The sequence below is a fragment of the Podarcis vaucheri genome, assembly GCF_965113315.1.
Source record: "Podarcis vaucheri genome assembly, chromosome: 4".
Taxonomy (NCBI): domain Eukaryota; kingdom Metazoa; phylum Chordata; class Lepidosauria; order Squamata; family Lacertidae; genus Podarcis; species Podarcis vaucheri.
The window spans coordinates 43,833,966-43,849,421 of record NC_138762.1 but is presented as its reverse complement, the minus strand read 5'-3'; the positions used below and the strand labels follow the sequence as shown (position 1 = coordinate 43,849,421).

General features: G+C 41.5%; 1 protein-coding gene across 2 annotated transcripts in view; it reads right to left on the bottom strand.

Moving 5' to 3' along the window:
- Positions 1-15,456, bottom strand: part of CD80 (CD80 molecule) — a 42,593-nt gene that overhangs the window by 4,381 nt on the left and 22,756 nt on the right. For both annotated transcript variants that reach the window (XM_082220795.1, XM_082220796.1), the window contains 3 exons: positions 3,562-3,885; positions 1,009-1,284; positions 166-288 (listed from right to left, as the gene is read on the bottom strand). In XM_082220795.1, the coding sequence (XP_082076921.1) occupies positions 166-288; positions 1,009-1,284; positions 3,562-3,885 (723 nt within the window). The remainder of the gene's footprint in view (positions 1-165; positions 289-1,008; positions 1,285-3,561; positions 3,886-15,456) is intronic.

The following is a 15,456-nucleotide window of genomic DNA, read 5'->3' as shown; positions in this document are numbered from 1 at the left end:
TTATTCTGGTAACAAGGCTGTGAGATAGGCTAGGCTAAGAGACAACTGATTAGAAGTCTTGACGGCTAAGTGCGGATTTTAACCTGGGTCTCTAAATTCCTAGCAGGGCGCTCAACCACACCACAGTTTCCTACATTGGTTGGTCACAAAGGCATCGGAACTTACTGCGGCGGCGGCATCGGAGGAATGTTGGCACTATCACGAGAGCAAGGACGAGGATAACAATGGAAGCCGCTATGAAACCGTGCGGAGGAGGCGGTGGAGATGAATTGGGGCACTTCCCTATGGCTGAAACGAGAGAATTGAAGATAAATCTGTGACTACACTGAAGAGCCCAAGGGGCACATGAGAAGCAATACTTTGGGGCACTGAGTGCCACTTATCTGAGTGGAGCACTTCCAACATTAAGTTAGTTATCCTTTCTCCTGTTTAAACTTGAAACCCACCTACGTATGGAAATCATGGCCATCGCTTAATGTCTTACATTTCCCTCCATCTACTTGATAATATTGTAAGGATAAACAAATGGATACCACATTCCAAGCTGAGGCACAGGAATATTTGCTGCCTGCACCCACACCCACACACCCACAGGAACATACAAATAATCCAAGACAGTGACTTGGTTTTGCATTTCTCACTGGTTCAGCTAAATAGTTACAATGCTATCTATATTTTTTGCTAGTGTTTCTGGTACTGTTCAAGATGGAATCCATGAAAAAGCAGAAATGTCCCATCAGCTGACCAAATATTTTCAGCTGTGATGCTAAACTTCTATAGGAAGAAATAATAATAATAAAAGATACAGTGTCTTCCTAACAACACACAGCTATTTTAGATCCAGAGATAAAGACTCGCCAAATTAATGGTCATTTGTCATCTGTAGATCTCCCTATATGGAACCAATCTCATTTGAAAAAATCTGAGGTTTAGTCCTTGTAAGTCTTCTGAATGGCTATATTTCACAAATGAGAAACACTGTCTCAGTGTATGATTGAGGGAACTTACACAAGAGGTGGTCGGTGGACACTTGTAAACCTGCATAATGTATTCGACATTGGACCAAGATATCTTCAGACACATTTTGCTGTAAGTTGCCAGTAATATTAAAACTTTCAGTGTAGTTGTCCTTTATGGAAGTATAGGAACACCGCACTGTCTCATTATTGACCAACCAAGACATCGTAGCCTCTGGATATCCTCCATAAGAAGAACACATCACTGTCAACTGAGCTGGGCCACAAGGATTATGTGATACATGTATGACAGGCTTCCTATAGTCAGCTAGAGGGAGGAAAAGACAGTAAGATCACAAGTTACGCTTGTACATATTGAGATGTCAAACAATGTTATTGGCACTATGCTTAAGGATTGTTTTTCTACAGAAATATCAAATTTAATCTGACTTGCAGTTGAACAGCAGAGTGCTCTTTAGGAAATCCCATTCATTTCAATGGGAGACACTCGTAGAGGTTCCCGCCATGGCTTGTAATCTAAATGGTGCTATATTACTAAGAGTTCTTATTATAACGGGTTAATAGCATCCTTTCTCTCGGACATAATATAATGCTGGAAGATTGGGAAAGGTTATGGAAGAAAGGGGTTAAGTTTACTGCATGTACAATGTTAAAGGAAAATATTATGAAAATGATGTATAGATGGTACTCAACCCCTGTAAAATTAGCAAAGATGTATCATAATAGTGATAATCTCTGTTGGAAGTGTAAAGAAAAAGAAGGTACCCTTTTTCATATGTGGTGGAACTGTCCCAAGGTGAAAGACTTCTGGGAAAAGATTTATAATGAATTGGGAAAAAAATATGTTGAAATATACCGGGTACATTTATTAAGAAACCGGAGGTCTTTCTTCTTGGCATAACAGGTTTGGAATTGCCCAAGAAAGATGTTAAATTGTTTTTGTATGCCACAACGGCTGCTTGAATTTTACTAGCCAAGAACTGGAAAATACAAGAAGTATCAACTGTGGAAGATTGGCAGATGAAGATGATGCACTTTTCGGAGCTAGCTGACCTTACGGGAAGAATCCGCGACCAGAAAGAAGAGGAATACCAAGAAGATTGGAAGAAATTTAAGGACTACCTGAACAAATATTATAATATTAAAAACTAGAAATCATTTGAAAGCACCAAAGAGGCCTAGGATTAAATTAGGATTTATTAAATAAATTGGGTTTAGAATAGTAATAAAAGTGAATAAGTTAGATAATAATTGGAAATATTTTTGTTGAAGAATGATATTGGAAAGCTGTTACATACAGATACAAGGAAACTCAGAAGGGAGGGATTAGAGGAAGTCAACCAATATGTAAACAAGGTTGGGTTGTAAAGGTTTAAGATTATTTTCTCCTATGTTGTGGTTTTGGTTATGTCTTTCTTGTAATGTATTGTACTGTTTTTTCTTTTGGTATGTGTGTTTTTCCCCTTTTTCCCCTTTTCTTTTTTCTTTTTTGTTAGATTGTAAGTGTTGTAATTGTGGAAAATTCAATAAAAAAATTGGGGGGGGGAATAGTATCCTTTCTCTCAAATTCACATTCCCCTCATAGCAACGTTGAGTAATGTTGGACCCAAGAGACTATATGTTTGTTTGTGTCTGTTAATTATTAGCATTTAAGTTAAATAAAATAACACTAAACAAATTCAAAAGCATTTATATATTTAGAATTAACGCTTTTACTTGAATGAGTAATAATATATTATTCTGGAATGAATGTTACTGTACTATTAATATCTTATTGTTATGTGTACCACTGTCTTTAATAATTAATGGAGACTTTGTTTACGTCAAACGTCAGGGTATTTAGATTTTATGTTTATTACTCTCCTGCTCGTTGTCATACACCTAAAGGGATATGTTTTTAGGATAACTTAAGCAATATTTAGCAGCAATAATATTGAGTGGAGAAAGCTGAGCTGGGTCAGTGGATGGAGTCGGGAACGTAACTGGGAAGCAGAGGACCGCCAGTCACCAATGCATGTGAAAGTGTGTTTCATTTCCTATTCTCAAAAGAAGTTCTCAGCTTCCAGTTGTCAGCCATCTTGGAACTGCTGCACAAAGCGCTTTGGGAATCCTAGGCCTGGGGTTTGGGAAGCACTTGTGGGGAGATAAGGATTTGGCCCACTGGGCCAAAATGTCCCCATGTTCCTGCTGTAAGGCCTATTGCATGTCTAAGTCAAAAGTAGCAGTGGCTTATGGGAAGGAGACCAACCGTAAGTGGAGCCAGAGTCAATGACAGGCAGAGCAAGCTAATTTCACCCCCAATCTCTCCCCTCCCCGCCGCTAAATTCTATTTGGGCAACACAGACTAAGGAGGAGGAAGCTTGCAGGCAATGCCACCCATTGGGCTGGGTGTGAAGAAACAGGGAAGTTGGAGCTGGCTGAGGATAGATTGGTTGGTGGAGCAGTGCTCTATTTGCCCCAGGGAACCAGCCTCCGACAGTAGAAAAGTGACTCAAAATGAACAGCCCCTGTCTAACACAAATGAATAGGACCCTTAAGTATTGCTTGGGTACTTAAAATCCTGTTTTGCTAGACAAGCACTTACCTGACACTGATAAATGTACCCATTTATCACCTTTGTGTTCTTCCTCCAGTAATATGATACACCTATATTTGCCTTGATCGGACACATTCACACCGGAGATCCAAAGTGTAAGATTCTTCTCATCCATCTTTGTCCTGTTCTGGAAATGTATGTCTTTTACGGTGTTTTCTTCGCCGTTGCTGTAAGCTATCACAACCAGGTCAGATATACCAGGGCCTACATATTTCTGCCAGTAGATCCTGTAAGATGCCAGGGGCCGTTGCATTTTGTAGTTGCAAGGGAGTGTGGCTACACCCCCTATTTTGGCTGTTACCGGGACAGGGTCTGGGGAGGAAGAAAACAAGAAACAGGATCTCGTGAAACAGATGCTTGTTCTTCAAGTCCTTCCTCACATCTCTGCGTTGAAACAATACAGTGGTGCCTCGCAAGACAAAATTAATTCGTTCCGCAAGTTTTTTCGTCTAGCGAATTTTTCGTCTTGCGAAGCACGGTGTCAGAAAAGTTTTGGAAAAGCTTCAAAAATCACCAAAAACCTCAAAAAAGGCTACCACACCGCGTTCTATGAGTTGCTCCTTGAAGTCAAGTTGCAACTGTATTAACGGTGTTAAGAAAAAGGAAACAAACTTTCAAGACGTTTTCGTCTTGCGAAGCAAGCCCATAGGGAAATTCGTCTTGCGAAGCAGCTCAAAAACCGCAAAACCCTTTCGTCTAGCAAGTTTTTTGTCTTGCGAGGCATTCGTCTTGCGGGGCACCACTGTACTTTGCAAAAAGAGAAGGGAGATTCAGATATACAACACACACACTGGCCATCAGTCATTAATGAAACAAGGATTTCTGAAGGAGTTCAACCTACTATTAATTCCACAATCAGTTCCCATTAGTAGTGCAATAAATTTCCCCATACTCTCCCACAAAGATACCTCTCTTTGACTTGTCAGTGACTGTTTGCAGCCTCCATTATTTCTGCTTTCTGTTTCTCCTGTCCCATTTTCCCGATTGCATGATCCCAGAATACCAGAAATTAAATGGTGAGCATGATGGTGCCACAACATGGCACAGCTTTCATATGTGATGACCTCCAAATGGGTCATTTCAGTGTGAGGAAGCTGGAGTAGCTCAGTTGGTAGACCATGGTAGGGCATAATCTCAGGGTTGAGGGATCAAGCACCACGTTGAGTAAAAGTTTCCTGCATTGCTATATGATCTTTGTGGTACCTTCCAACTCTATGACTTTTTAGCACATTTGCCCTCATTCTGAATGGGGCAGGTAGAGGAGAGAGAGCAACACAAAGCGTGGAAGAGATCTAAGTAAGAGTAACGGGAATTACAATATGGAACAAGTAAAGAGGGGAGCACTTTGTCACCTTTTAGCATAGTTCTCTGAAAAATTGCCAAGAGAGGGGTGTATTTTCATGGGGGAGGCGAGGGAACATTTTTTCAAAACACACACTCTTCAGCTTAGTCCTGCTTAGGAGAAAACGCCGTTATAAGGGGATTTATTGTCTGAATCATGCTTGTCTGGATGAAGGATAAAGAGAGGTGTATGAGTGTGTGGAGAAGTCAGCCTATTGTATAAAGTCAATAGTTAACTTTGTTGTTCTGCTCGCTTTTGCCTCTAGCCTTTCCCACCACTAGAATGTGGCTCCCAAAGGGTTATCCAGAGGGAATGAAAAAGGTTCCCCAATCCTGGTTTGAATCCACTGAATGTTATTCATGAAATATCTCTGAACTGCAAACCTCTATACATCTAAATTTCAGAAGACAACATCAAAACTGGTCACATGCATCGATTCCATTGTTATATTCCGGTTTGCCTTTTCTCCTTGAACTATTGGTTTGCATGCTTGTAGGCATTTTCCCTGCTGTCAGGACTGTTGTTGTTGTTTGTGTTTTTTTTAAAAAAAACTTCCCTAAAATAAATGAATCCAGGCTAATGTAGCTGTGTCTCCCCCCCCCCCGTCTTCAGTTGTGATTTGTGTATTGCAAGGGGTTGGACTAGATTACCAGTGGGGTCTCTTCCAACCCTACAATTCTACGATTCTATGTACATATATCATGAAATAATTTGGTACAGGCTGTGAATAAAAGGGACGGAATCTTTTGACAAAATTACGGAGGATCTGGGGTTATATATGTAGAGAGTAGATCTAGATTTATATAATTTAATCTTTTTAATAACTATAATAGAAAGGCAGGGTGGAAATGATAGGCAATAAATAAGTTAATAACAGTTTTCATATACCAAAGCCCACTATAGGTTTCTGAGTTGAAACCACAGGAATAACTTGGTAGCATTTAATTATTTATGGAATTTATGTAGTGCCCAATTAGCCACATCCCCTGGGTGGTTCACAAATTTAAAAACGATAAAATACAACTACTATTTTCCCCCAAACCCCCCCACAAAATCATAAAAATGGTGTATAAAAATGGCACAGAAATCATCATAAAGCCATCATGAGGCAGCATAAGATGAAGAACAATAAAAACAGCACTAAAACCCAGCCAAGGGGGAAAACAAAATACTTTAAGGAACAAAAATGTACTAGAACCATAGTTACTAAGAGAACATAATTTGCTAAAATGCAGCTGGGCTATGTTTAGAGTAAATACAGCAGAATTTGGCAACTGAAAATTGTTTGTAGAAAGGATCTCTCAAGATAGAGATTGTATAGAACTTTCCCTAACATTAGACAGAGGGAAGTGGCTGCCTCAGGTTGTGAATTTGGGGTGTGATAAAAGTTCAGCAAACGGTTCTTTATTTAATTGATCATTGCTGTGGGTTTTTTTTTTGCTGCCAGGAAGAAGGTGCCAAAATAATTTGCCTCAGGTGTGAAAATAATTTGTTCAGTCTCAGGTGCCAAAATAATTTGTCTAGCATATCACCTGTACTTTGGTTATCTCCAGAATCCAGGGGCAATTTCAGACATTTAAGGTCTGGTTTCACCTTGAGGGCTCAGTCCTATCAGCATAGGCTGCAATTCTTACAGAGGAGCAGCACAATAGCACTGTGATTGGTGCCCAGCTCTGCCTTGGGACCTCGGAGAAGAAGGCATGTGTGGTTGCCAGTCCATTTCAGTTTTAAATTCTGCATCTGGTTTTTTGCTTTACTTCTTACTTGTTGTTTTAACTTTTTATTCTAAAACTGCAGAGAACTTTGGTTGCTGGGTAGCATATAAATGTTGTGAAAAAGAAGAGGAGGAGGAGGAGGAGTTTGGATTTGATATCCCGCTTTATCACTACCTGAAGGAGTCTCAAAGCGGCTAACACTCTCCTTTCCCTTCCTCCCCCACAACAAACACTCTGTGAGGTGAGTGGGGCTGAGAGACTTCAGAGAAGTGTGACTGGCCCAAGGTCACCCAGCAGCTGCATGTGGAGGAGCGGAGACGCGAACCCGCTTCCCCAGATTACGAGACTACCGCTCTTAACCACTACACCACACTTGGCCATTTGGATAGATGTTTTGTCAATCTTGCAGGGTGGTGATATAAATGTGATTTGTTGTGGTGGTTTGAATTCTCATGTTGTTTTGCTTTCTTGTCTATTGTACACTTGTTCTGGGACTGATTTCAATAATGAGCAGGTTATAAACTACCTAAATAGTGTATCAGCCCATTAGTGGAGCTCATCCTGATCTGCCCAGCCATTTTCTTCTGTTGCCACAAGGCACGTTTGAGGCCTGTTGCTCTTATCACCACTATCACTTAGTAATTAATTACTAAGTAACTATTTATTTAGATAATAACTATCTAGCTAATTATTTAATGACTAAATAAAACATGACCCAATTGCATTTGGTAACCGGTTTCAGTGATCTGCCTGAAATCCCCCCAGCCCTGTGAAACTTCTACTATTATCTACCCCTTGTCTTACAATTCAGGGTGGTGGTGCTCTGTCACGTCGTCCTAGAAAATGTTATGGGGGCAGTTTCACACCACCCTAACCACACCAACAGAGGGCATCATACCAGAAAGAGACCATGGGTGTGTGGATGTCAGAAACACAACTTGCTGTGACTTGCCTAAGGAGCTTTCTGGTTGGCAGGCTAATTTTTCCCCTCTGCCCAGAAAAGCAGAACAAAAACCTTCTGTGCAGGACAGCCGTGAGCAAGCACACAGTTACTGGAATTTTTTTGCTAATGTCACACCTACCTTTGTCTTGCATAACACCTAGGAAACTGCAAGTAGAATATGCTTACAGAACATAACAGTTGTAGACAAGAGGAACTATGCTGCCCGCAAACATTCAGCAAGTTCAGTTAACTCACAGTGGAGGTGTGCTGTTGCCACAAAGCAAAAATGAAAACGAAGCTGGAAACTGGAATAGACAATATACTAAATAGTCCCTGTAACTGGCCTGTGTGGGAGGCATCTCTCATTCAGCATGTGATCCTGATGAAATCGAAGGTACCAGCACCAAAACCCTGTGCATAATTTCTCTCACTGTCTCAGTGAGAGGGACTAATCTTGTTCTCTTTTTCTGCCAGTACAAAAAAATGGGCTCAGTAACTCTAATTCAAGGTCTAGCTACAGCTGCTTTACATATTATGTCACAGAAAACTGATTTTCTGCTGCATGGACAGGCAAAATAGGTTTGGTACCTGCATATGTACATTCTCAAATATACATTTGCTGCTTGGACACATCATATTTATATACCGTATGTAAAGCAATTTGGATGGGAGCCCCATGTATAATGATCTACAGTGATACCTCTGGTTACGTACGTAATTCGTTCCGGAGGTCTGTTCTTAACCTGAAACTGTTCTTAACCTGAAGCACCACTTTAGCTAATGGGGCCTCCTGCTGCTGCCGCACTGTCACTGTGCGATTTCTGTTCTCATCCTGAAGCAAAGTTCTTAACCCGAGGTGCTATTTCTGGGTTAGCGGGGTCTGTAACCTGAAGCGTATGTAACCTGAAGTGTATGTAACCCGAGGTACCACTGTATATCTATTTTTTAAACACTCAAATATTTACACCTCCCCCTCTTGAATGAGGTACAAGCCCTCTCTAAATTTGTTCTGTATGATTAAATGCCACACAATCAGATATGCATCTTCTCATTTGTGTCGCTGATCGATGATGTTCCCACCAATGGAGCAACCACACACGTGGTTGGTTTTCATAGAGACCTACTTTCCTGACATTTCTCCCTTGAGATTGTTAAATCATTTCCACGTTTATTTATTACATTTTTATCCCACACTTTTCTATGAAGATTGGGGGCTTGTACACAGCCCCCTGCTTATTCTCACAATATTCCTATGAGGTAGGCTACGCTGAGAGAAAAAAACTGGCTTAAGGTGATATTTGCACCCAAGTGGGGATTTGAACTCGAACCTCCTCAGTCTAAGGTCCAGCATTCTGGCTACTATTCCATACTGATCTTGACATGCGCTTCTCTTATTTCTCCATTGCAGTGAATACTAGAAAGGTCATGGCGTTCCTAGCATGGCAAATTATTGTGTTACTACAAGATGACCTTACTAGATCCACTTAATTCCTGATGCAGATCTTCCTTATTCCCTAGCGGGGGCGGGGACGAAGCCATTTGAGGTTTTGCCTCAGCCACCTTGCAGGGAGACATAATATGTTGTCATTATCCAGAATGGTTTTAGGTTTTAGTTTTCAGTCAGGGAATCCCCTATGACCAGTGAACTTGTGACATTTAAATGAGTAAGAAAAGAAAGCAGAAGCCCAGCCTACAGCAGAAACAAGTTTGGCTTTTCAGTTCCAGATCTGGCATTTCTAGTGAATTCACTCATTCCACAAAGATTTATGAACCATGGTTTTGTACAGACTCACACAGTAACCAAGGAATTCTAGTTTTTAAAAGTATATTATATCTATATCTATATCTATATCATCTATATCTATATCTATATCTATATCTATATCTATATCTATATCTATATCTATATCTATATCTATATCATCTATATCTATATCTATATCTATATCTATATCTATATCTATATCTATATCTATATCTATATCTATATCTATATCTATATCTATATCTATATCTATATCTATATCTATAGTGGTGGGGCTCATCAGTGAGAACGATGAGACTGCTTATAGGAAAGAAGTACAGGGGTTAATTCAATGGTGTAAAGAAAATAATCTTATGCTTAACACCAAAAAAACCAAAGAACTCATAATTGACTTTAGGAGAAAGAAAAGTGTATTTTTACCATTGCACATAAATGGCGAGGAAGTGGAGAGGGTTGGTAGTTTTAAATACCTGGGCATTTATATCTCGGAGGACCTCTCATGGACTGCATATATTAATATGGTTGTGAGGAAGGTGCAGGGGAGGTTGTATTTCCTGAGAATGCTCAGGGGACTGAATCTATCCCAGCACCTACTTCTGTCCTATTATCATAGTACCATCGAGAGTGTCTTAACCTATAGTATATTATTGTGGTATGGGAGCAGCTCTGAAACGGATAAAAAAGCTTTACAGCGAACAATTAAAATTGCCCAGAACGTTATTGGGCTCCAACTACCAACCCTGGATGAGATCTTCACGTCTCGCATCTTGAAGAAGTCACATAATATTCTGAGAGATCCCACCCACCCTGCTCACAACTTCTTTGAACTATTGCCTTCGGGCAGAAGATATAGGACAATGAAAACACGAACCACACGCCTTCTGAATAGTTTCTATCCAAGAGCTCTGATTGCACTAAATAACGATCTCAGGGCCAGTTGCAAGGTTTAGTAAGTAGGGAGTAGAAGGAATGAGATAGGTTTTAGGTTATGTTATGCTTTTAATAGGTCATGCTATATTCTGGATTATGTTATGTTTTATAGATTATGTTTAAATAGGATGAGAGTTCGGAGATACGTGCAAATGTATATGTGAACCCGGTCTTTGGGTGGGTGTTTGATTTTCGTTGTTGTGTATACTGTGTATATACGGACAATTAAATAAATTTATCTATCTATCTATCTATCTATCTATCTATCTATATCTATATCTATATCTATATCTATATCTATATCTATATCTATATCTATATCTATATCTATATCATCTATATCTATATCTATCTATCATCTATCTATAATGGTGCCATGGTTCCATGTTATATGGAAGCTCGCTAAGCATCCCCCCCTCCCCGGCTATGATTCAATTACATAATTTAGACACCCTGACTGCCAATAGCCCTTGATCCGTCCCTCAGGCTGTTTTATTTTAACGGTCCCACAAGTCCACCTATAATATAATAAATACCATAATAACTGAGTTTCATTTTATTACTGCTATTATCTGTTTTCCGTTTTACTTACAGCATAAATCTGTGCATGTCTACTTAGAACAGGGCTGCCCCAAGGTATTTTGGTGGCTGAAGCAAACCCCCAAATGGCGTCCCACCCCTGCTAGGGAAGAAGAGGTGAGTGAAGATCTACATCAGGAATAAGGTGGATAATGAAGTTATACATTAGGATCTGCTGCCCCTGCCTCCTGAGGCAGTTGCCCCACCTGGTTTCATGGTGGGCTGGCCCTGACTCCACAAAACTAGAAAAGTGCACAAGCAAACTACATTAAAAATCTTTGTCCTATTCATTTCATAAATTTTATATACTGCTCGATTGCAAAAAGTCTTAAAGCTGTTTAGAAATACATATATAAGTACTGGGCAACAATGTGAAAAGTGTGTGTGAAGAATGAGAGAGAGAGGGAGGGAGGGAGGGAAAGAGAAAGAGAGAGAAGCAATCTGAAAAGTGTGGGCTGGTGAGAATTTAAAATTGCTTTCATTTCTTTTTCAGCCTGCTATGGTCTAATTTGAGTAGAGGAAAAATAGACTAACAGTGTAAATAATGTTCCAATATGGAGAAGCCCTGCATCATGTATGACATAATTATTGCAATCACTTTGCAATAAACTACTTTAAAATATTATTATTATTATATTATTATTATTTGTTAAAGGTCCTTAATGACTTAGAGATTTCCCAGTGACTGGACTGAGGAATTTCTTAAGAAAATTGGGGAAACCCCACGCGGTGAGAGACTATGATCTGGGAGAATCCCATGCTGGGAGGGAAACAACAGAGGCAATCTTATTCTTTCCCTGGGAGATTTACTGCTATTCCAAGGCCAACCCTATCATTAATTAGAGTGAGATGGCTGCCTCAGGTGGCAGATGCTGAGAGGTGACAGCAGTAGCACCAGAAACCTGAGGTCCCCTAAAGCCATTCCCTTCCTCCTGAGTCAGGATCCTGATGGTGGCCACATCTGCTTTCTGCTGGCTTGGTCACCTGACTGTCTTGCCTTGAAAGGGACCAAGGGAGCAGACAGAAAGACGGCCATCCCTGGCCGCGCACTGCAGCATGCATCTCCAGTGTGCCTGCCCATGCGCTTGTATTTGGCATAAAGCCTTTCAGAGCTCTTTGAATCATTTGGTGTTGTCCACAAACATGGCCACCTCCCTGCTAACCCTAACTCTAGATCCTGGGTCCCAGGCTAGTTAAAGTTTGATCCCAGGACCAAATAGATGACCTGGAGTGCCTGAACATTGCTGAAGTGATACGACTGAGCACCTCACACTGGACAACAGTCTGGCTGCTTCCAAATGCTTTCTCAAGGCAGCCTCTTGTAGACTGTTACAATAATCCAAGCTTGATGTAATGAGGGCGGGGAGAGAGAGGAATGAATGGCCATGCCAGATTTCTACAAGCAACCAACACAACATATTTGCACCACTTATCTACCCAGCCACTCTGGGTGAAGAGATGCATCTTGACCTGCCAGCAAAATACATACAATGACAGAGCCAGATACATCTCAGAGGGGAGAGAGAGTTCCAGAACCTGGGGGCCACCACAGAGAAGGCCCTCCTACACACCACTATTCCACAGACTGCAGAGTACACTGGTGTATAGGAAACATTCAGGTTTGCCACAGAAGGTGGAGAGAGCTGTCCTGCTTGGCCAGCTCCAGATTTAATCTACTTCTGTTCTCCAGTATTACAAGATTTAAAAAGATTCATACAATATCCAAGTAGAATCAAAATCCAGACCTAGGCATATGGCTGCAGCTGTAAAACTGAACGCCCACAAACTATGAAACATTGGCCACAGACTATGCAATGTCAACACAGCACTGTCCTCCAAATGAGGAAAGCTGTCATCACCACAAGCAATCATTTCTAGAATGTTATTAATCTCGTGCGCATTGGATCAGTGCACAATGTGACGCAAGACTCCTGTAAGAGATCAGCAGGAAGGAAGTATTAGAAATATATTAGGGGTTTCCCAGAAGCAGGGAGAGGGAGTGGCCGAAAGGAACCTGGAATGTAACCCAAGATAGAGTATTGCTGTTAGCACATACAGTGTTACCTCGGGCTACAGAAGCTTCAGGTTACAGACACTTCAGGTTATAAACTCAGCTAACCCAGAAATAGTACCTTTGGTTAAGAACTTTGCTTCAGGATAAGAACAGAAATTGAGCGGCGGCAGTGCGGCAGCATCGGGAGGCCCCATTAGCTAAAGTGGTACCTCAGGTTAAGAACAGTTTCAGGTTAAGAACGGACCTCCAGAACGAATTAAGTTCTTAACTCGAGGTCCCACTGTAACTGTTTCCAGCATTTCTTTTTTCAAAATGCAGGGGACAGCACAAATCAGTTCCTGTGTCTTTGAAAGCAGGCTGACTCAACTTGCGACACAGCAAGGCAAATGCAGCTTGCTGGTAATGACTGCTGAGTGCCAGGTGCTTGACAAGCCCCCCCCCCCATTTCAGCCATCCTAGGCAGTCTGCAAAACAAGGAGTATTTGTGGGTTGTGCACTGCATTAGGTTGGGTGGTCCAAATGGTCCAAGTGGTGGTTTTGACAGGGGCCATATCACTGGCCAAGTGTATTTATTTCAGATCAATACCATCGTCAGCAAGATTGCTGATACTCAAACTAGGGCAATCCCAGCCTGTTTCTATTTTCTGGTGAATTCAGGTAGCACAATTGAAGTAGATTTGGTGGTGTTGCGCAGCAAACCCACTTCCCCCCAAATTAGCCCTTTTTTTGCAATAAGGAAAGTGATAAGGAAATGATTTGGAAAGTGTGAGGTGTTAATTGCTTCCTGCAATGTCATATAACCCACCCTATGAAAAAATAAGAATGAATGCCGAGTGAACAGCTTGTCTGGAAGTGACCATCAGTGGCGTAGCGTGGGGGGTGCAGGGGGGGCCGACCGCACCGGGCGCAACATCTGGGGGTTAGGGTTAGGGGGCACAAATCCACGGGTTAGGGGGCACAAATTACTTGCCTTGCCCCGGGTGCTGACAACCCACGCTACGCCACTGGTGACCATAGATATAGTTAAAAGCAGCCACTGGAGGGGGACAGTTTGGTGGATGAGTGATTGCTTAACCTTTTCCCTTGTCTCTGCTCTCCAAAGCTGCAATTAGCTATGGAAGAGAAAATGACAGGTACAATATCTGCATTTTTTCTTCTTCTCAACTCACAGCAGCGTGTATGTATGTGTGGATTAAGGTTGTGGAAGGTTAACGCCCTGCCTATAGAGCAAACTGACATCTCTCCCATAGCAGCTTTTAGCTCAAAGGGACTGTGTGATTTAGTGACGAAAGACTGGGATGCTTGTCTTTGAATCCTCACATGGGCCACGAAGCTCACCAGGACCTTGCTCACTCACTGGTGAGGTAAACTGGTGTAACTCCATGCCACTCCTAGTTTGGCCCCAGACACAAATGATTTGAGACCAAACTGTAACCCAGCATTACAAGACACATTTCATTCAGTACACTTTGGTGTGGGTGTGGGTAGAGAGGTGTGTGATTTCAATTTCTATTTGCTTAATTTGGTTAACACTTTCCCCTGTTTTCTTTGGGGTTTCCCCCAAACTCATTCTTAAGTTGTTGTTTCACATTTTGGTGTTGCTTAAGGCATGATTTCAGAAAGAGGGGGAAAGCAGTTTTCTGAATTCAAAGGAAGCAGGAGACAGAATGCTGTGTCCATTGCCCACGGCTGGCTCCCCCATTTGTCAGAAGCCCTTACTCTCAAAGGCTTGATGAAATGTGTGAGAGGTCCATGGAGACGAACTGGCTGGCTCGACCCCTCTGCCATCCCTCCGTTTGCCTTCTGGCTTCCCTGAGGGGCAAAGTGACCGAAACAGTGACAAAGGGAGCAGAGCTCAGGCCCACTGTGGCCTCCTGACGTTTTTCCATGGCACTGGCTACTGAAAATCCTGCCACTGTTTAATATTGTTTTAATTGAGATATTTTATGTAGCGTACTTGTATACATCATCATCATCATAAACTTTATTGCACTAGCCAAAGGCCAGGGCATCATTCACAAAGGGAACAAAAAGAAAAGCAACAATAACCATAAAAACATCAGGCACTGCAGGTACAATAAATCACGATCACTTCTCCTAAAAATTATTTTTTTGCATACAATAACATAGCAAGGGGTTCTCAGGTAGAGCGTGCCAGCGTAAATGTCCAAATCACCTTTGCAATTGACCACTATTTTATCTAGTTCTTTTCTCCTGATCTTCTTAGCTGCCAATGCATATAGTGCTACTTTATAAGTTACGAAGTCTACTTAGATACATGGGCTTATTTTGTACTAATAAGTAGTAACATTGTTCACTGCTTTGCGGACCTTTGTGCTAAAAAGCAGTGTGCAAGAAAACCACACCAGGTTGTACCGTGTCAATAAAGACAGTAGTGGCTGAAGAGCGAAGCGGTTGCCTCAGCCAGGCAATTTTAAGCGACAATGACGGGACAGCAAATGGTTACTTATTTAATGTATTCTTACATCTGAGGAAAGGGGAGAGGTGCTTGTGGGATTTTCTGCCCCAGGTCCCAATATAACTTGGCTGGCCTGGGGTAATATGTGCCTGGAATCGGGTGGGAGGTTTGCCACC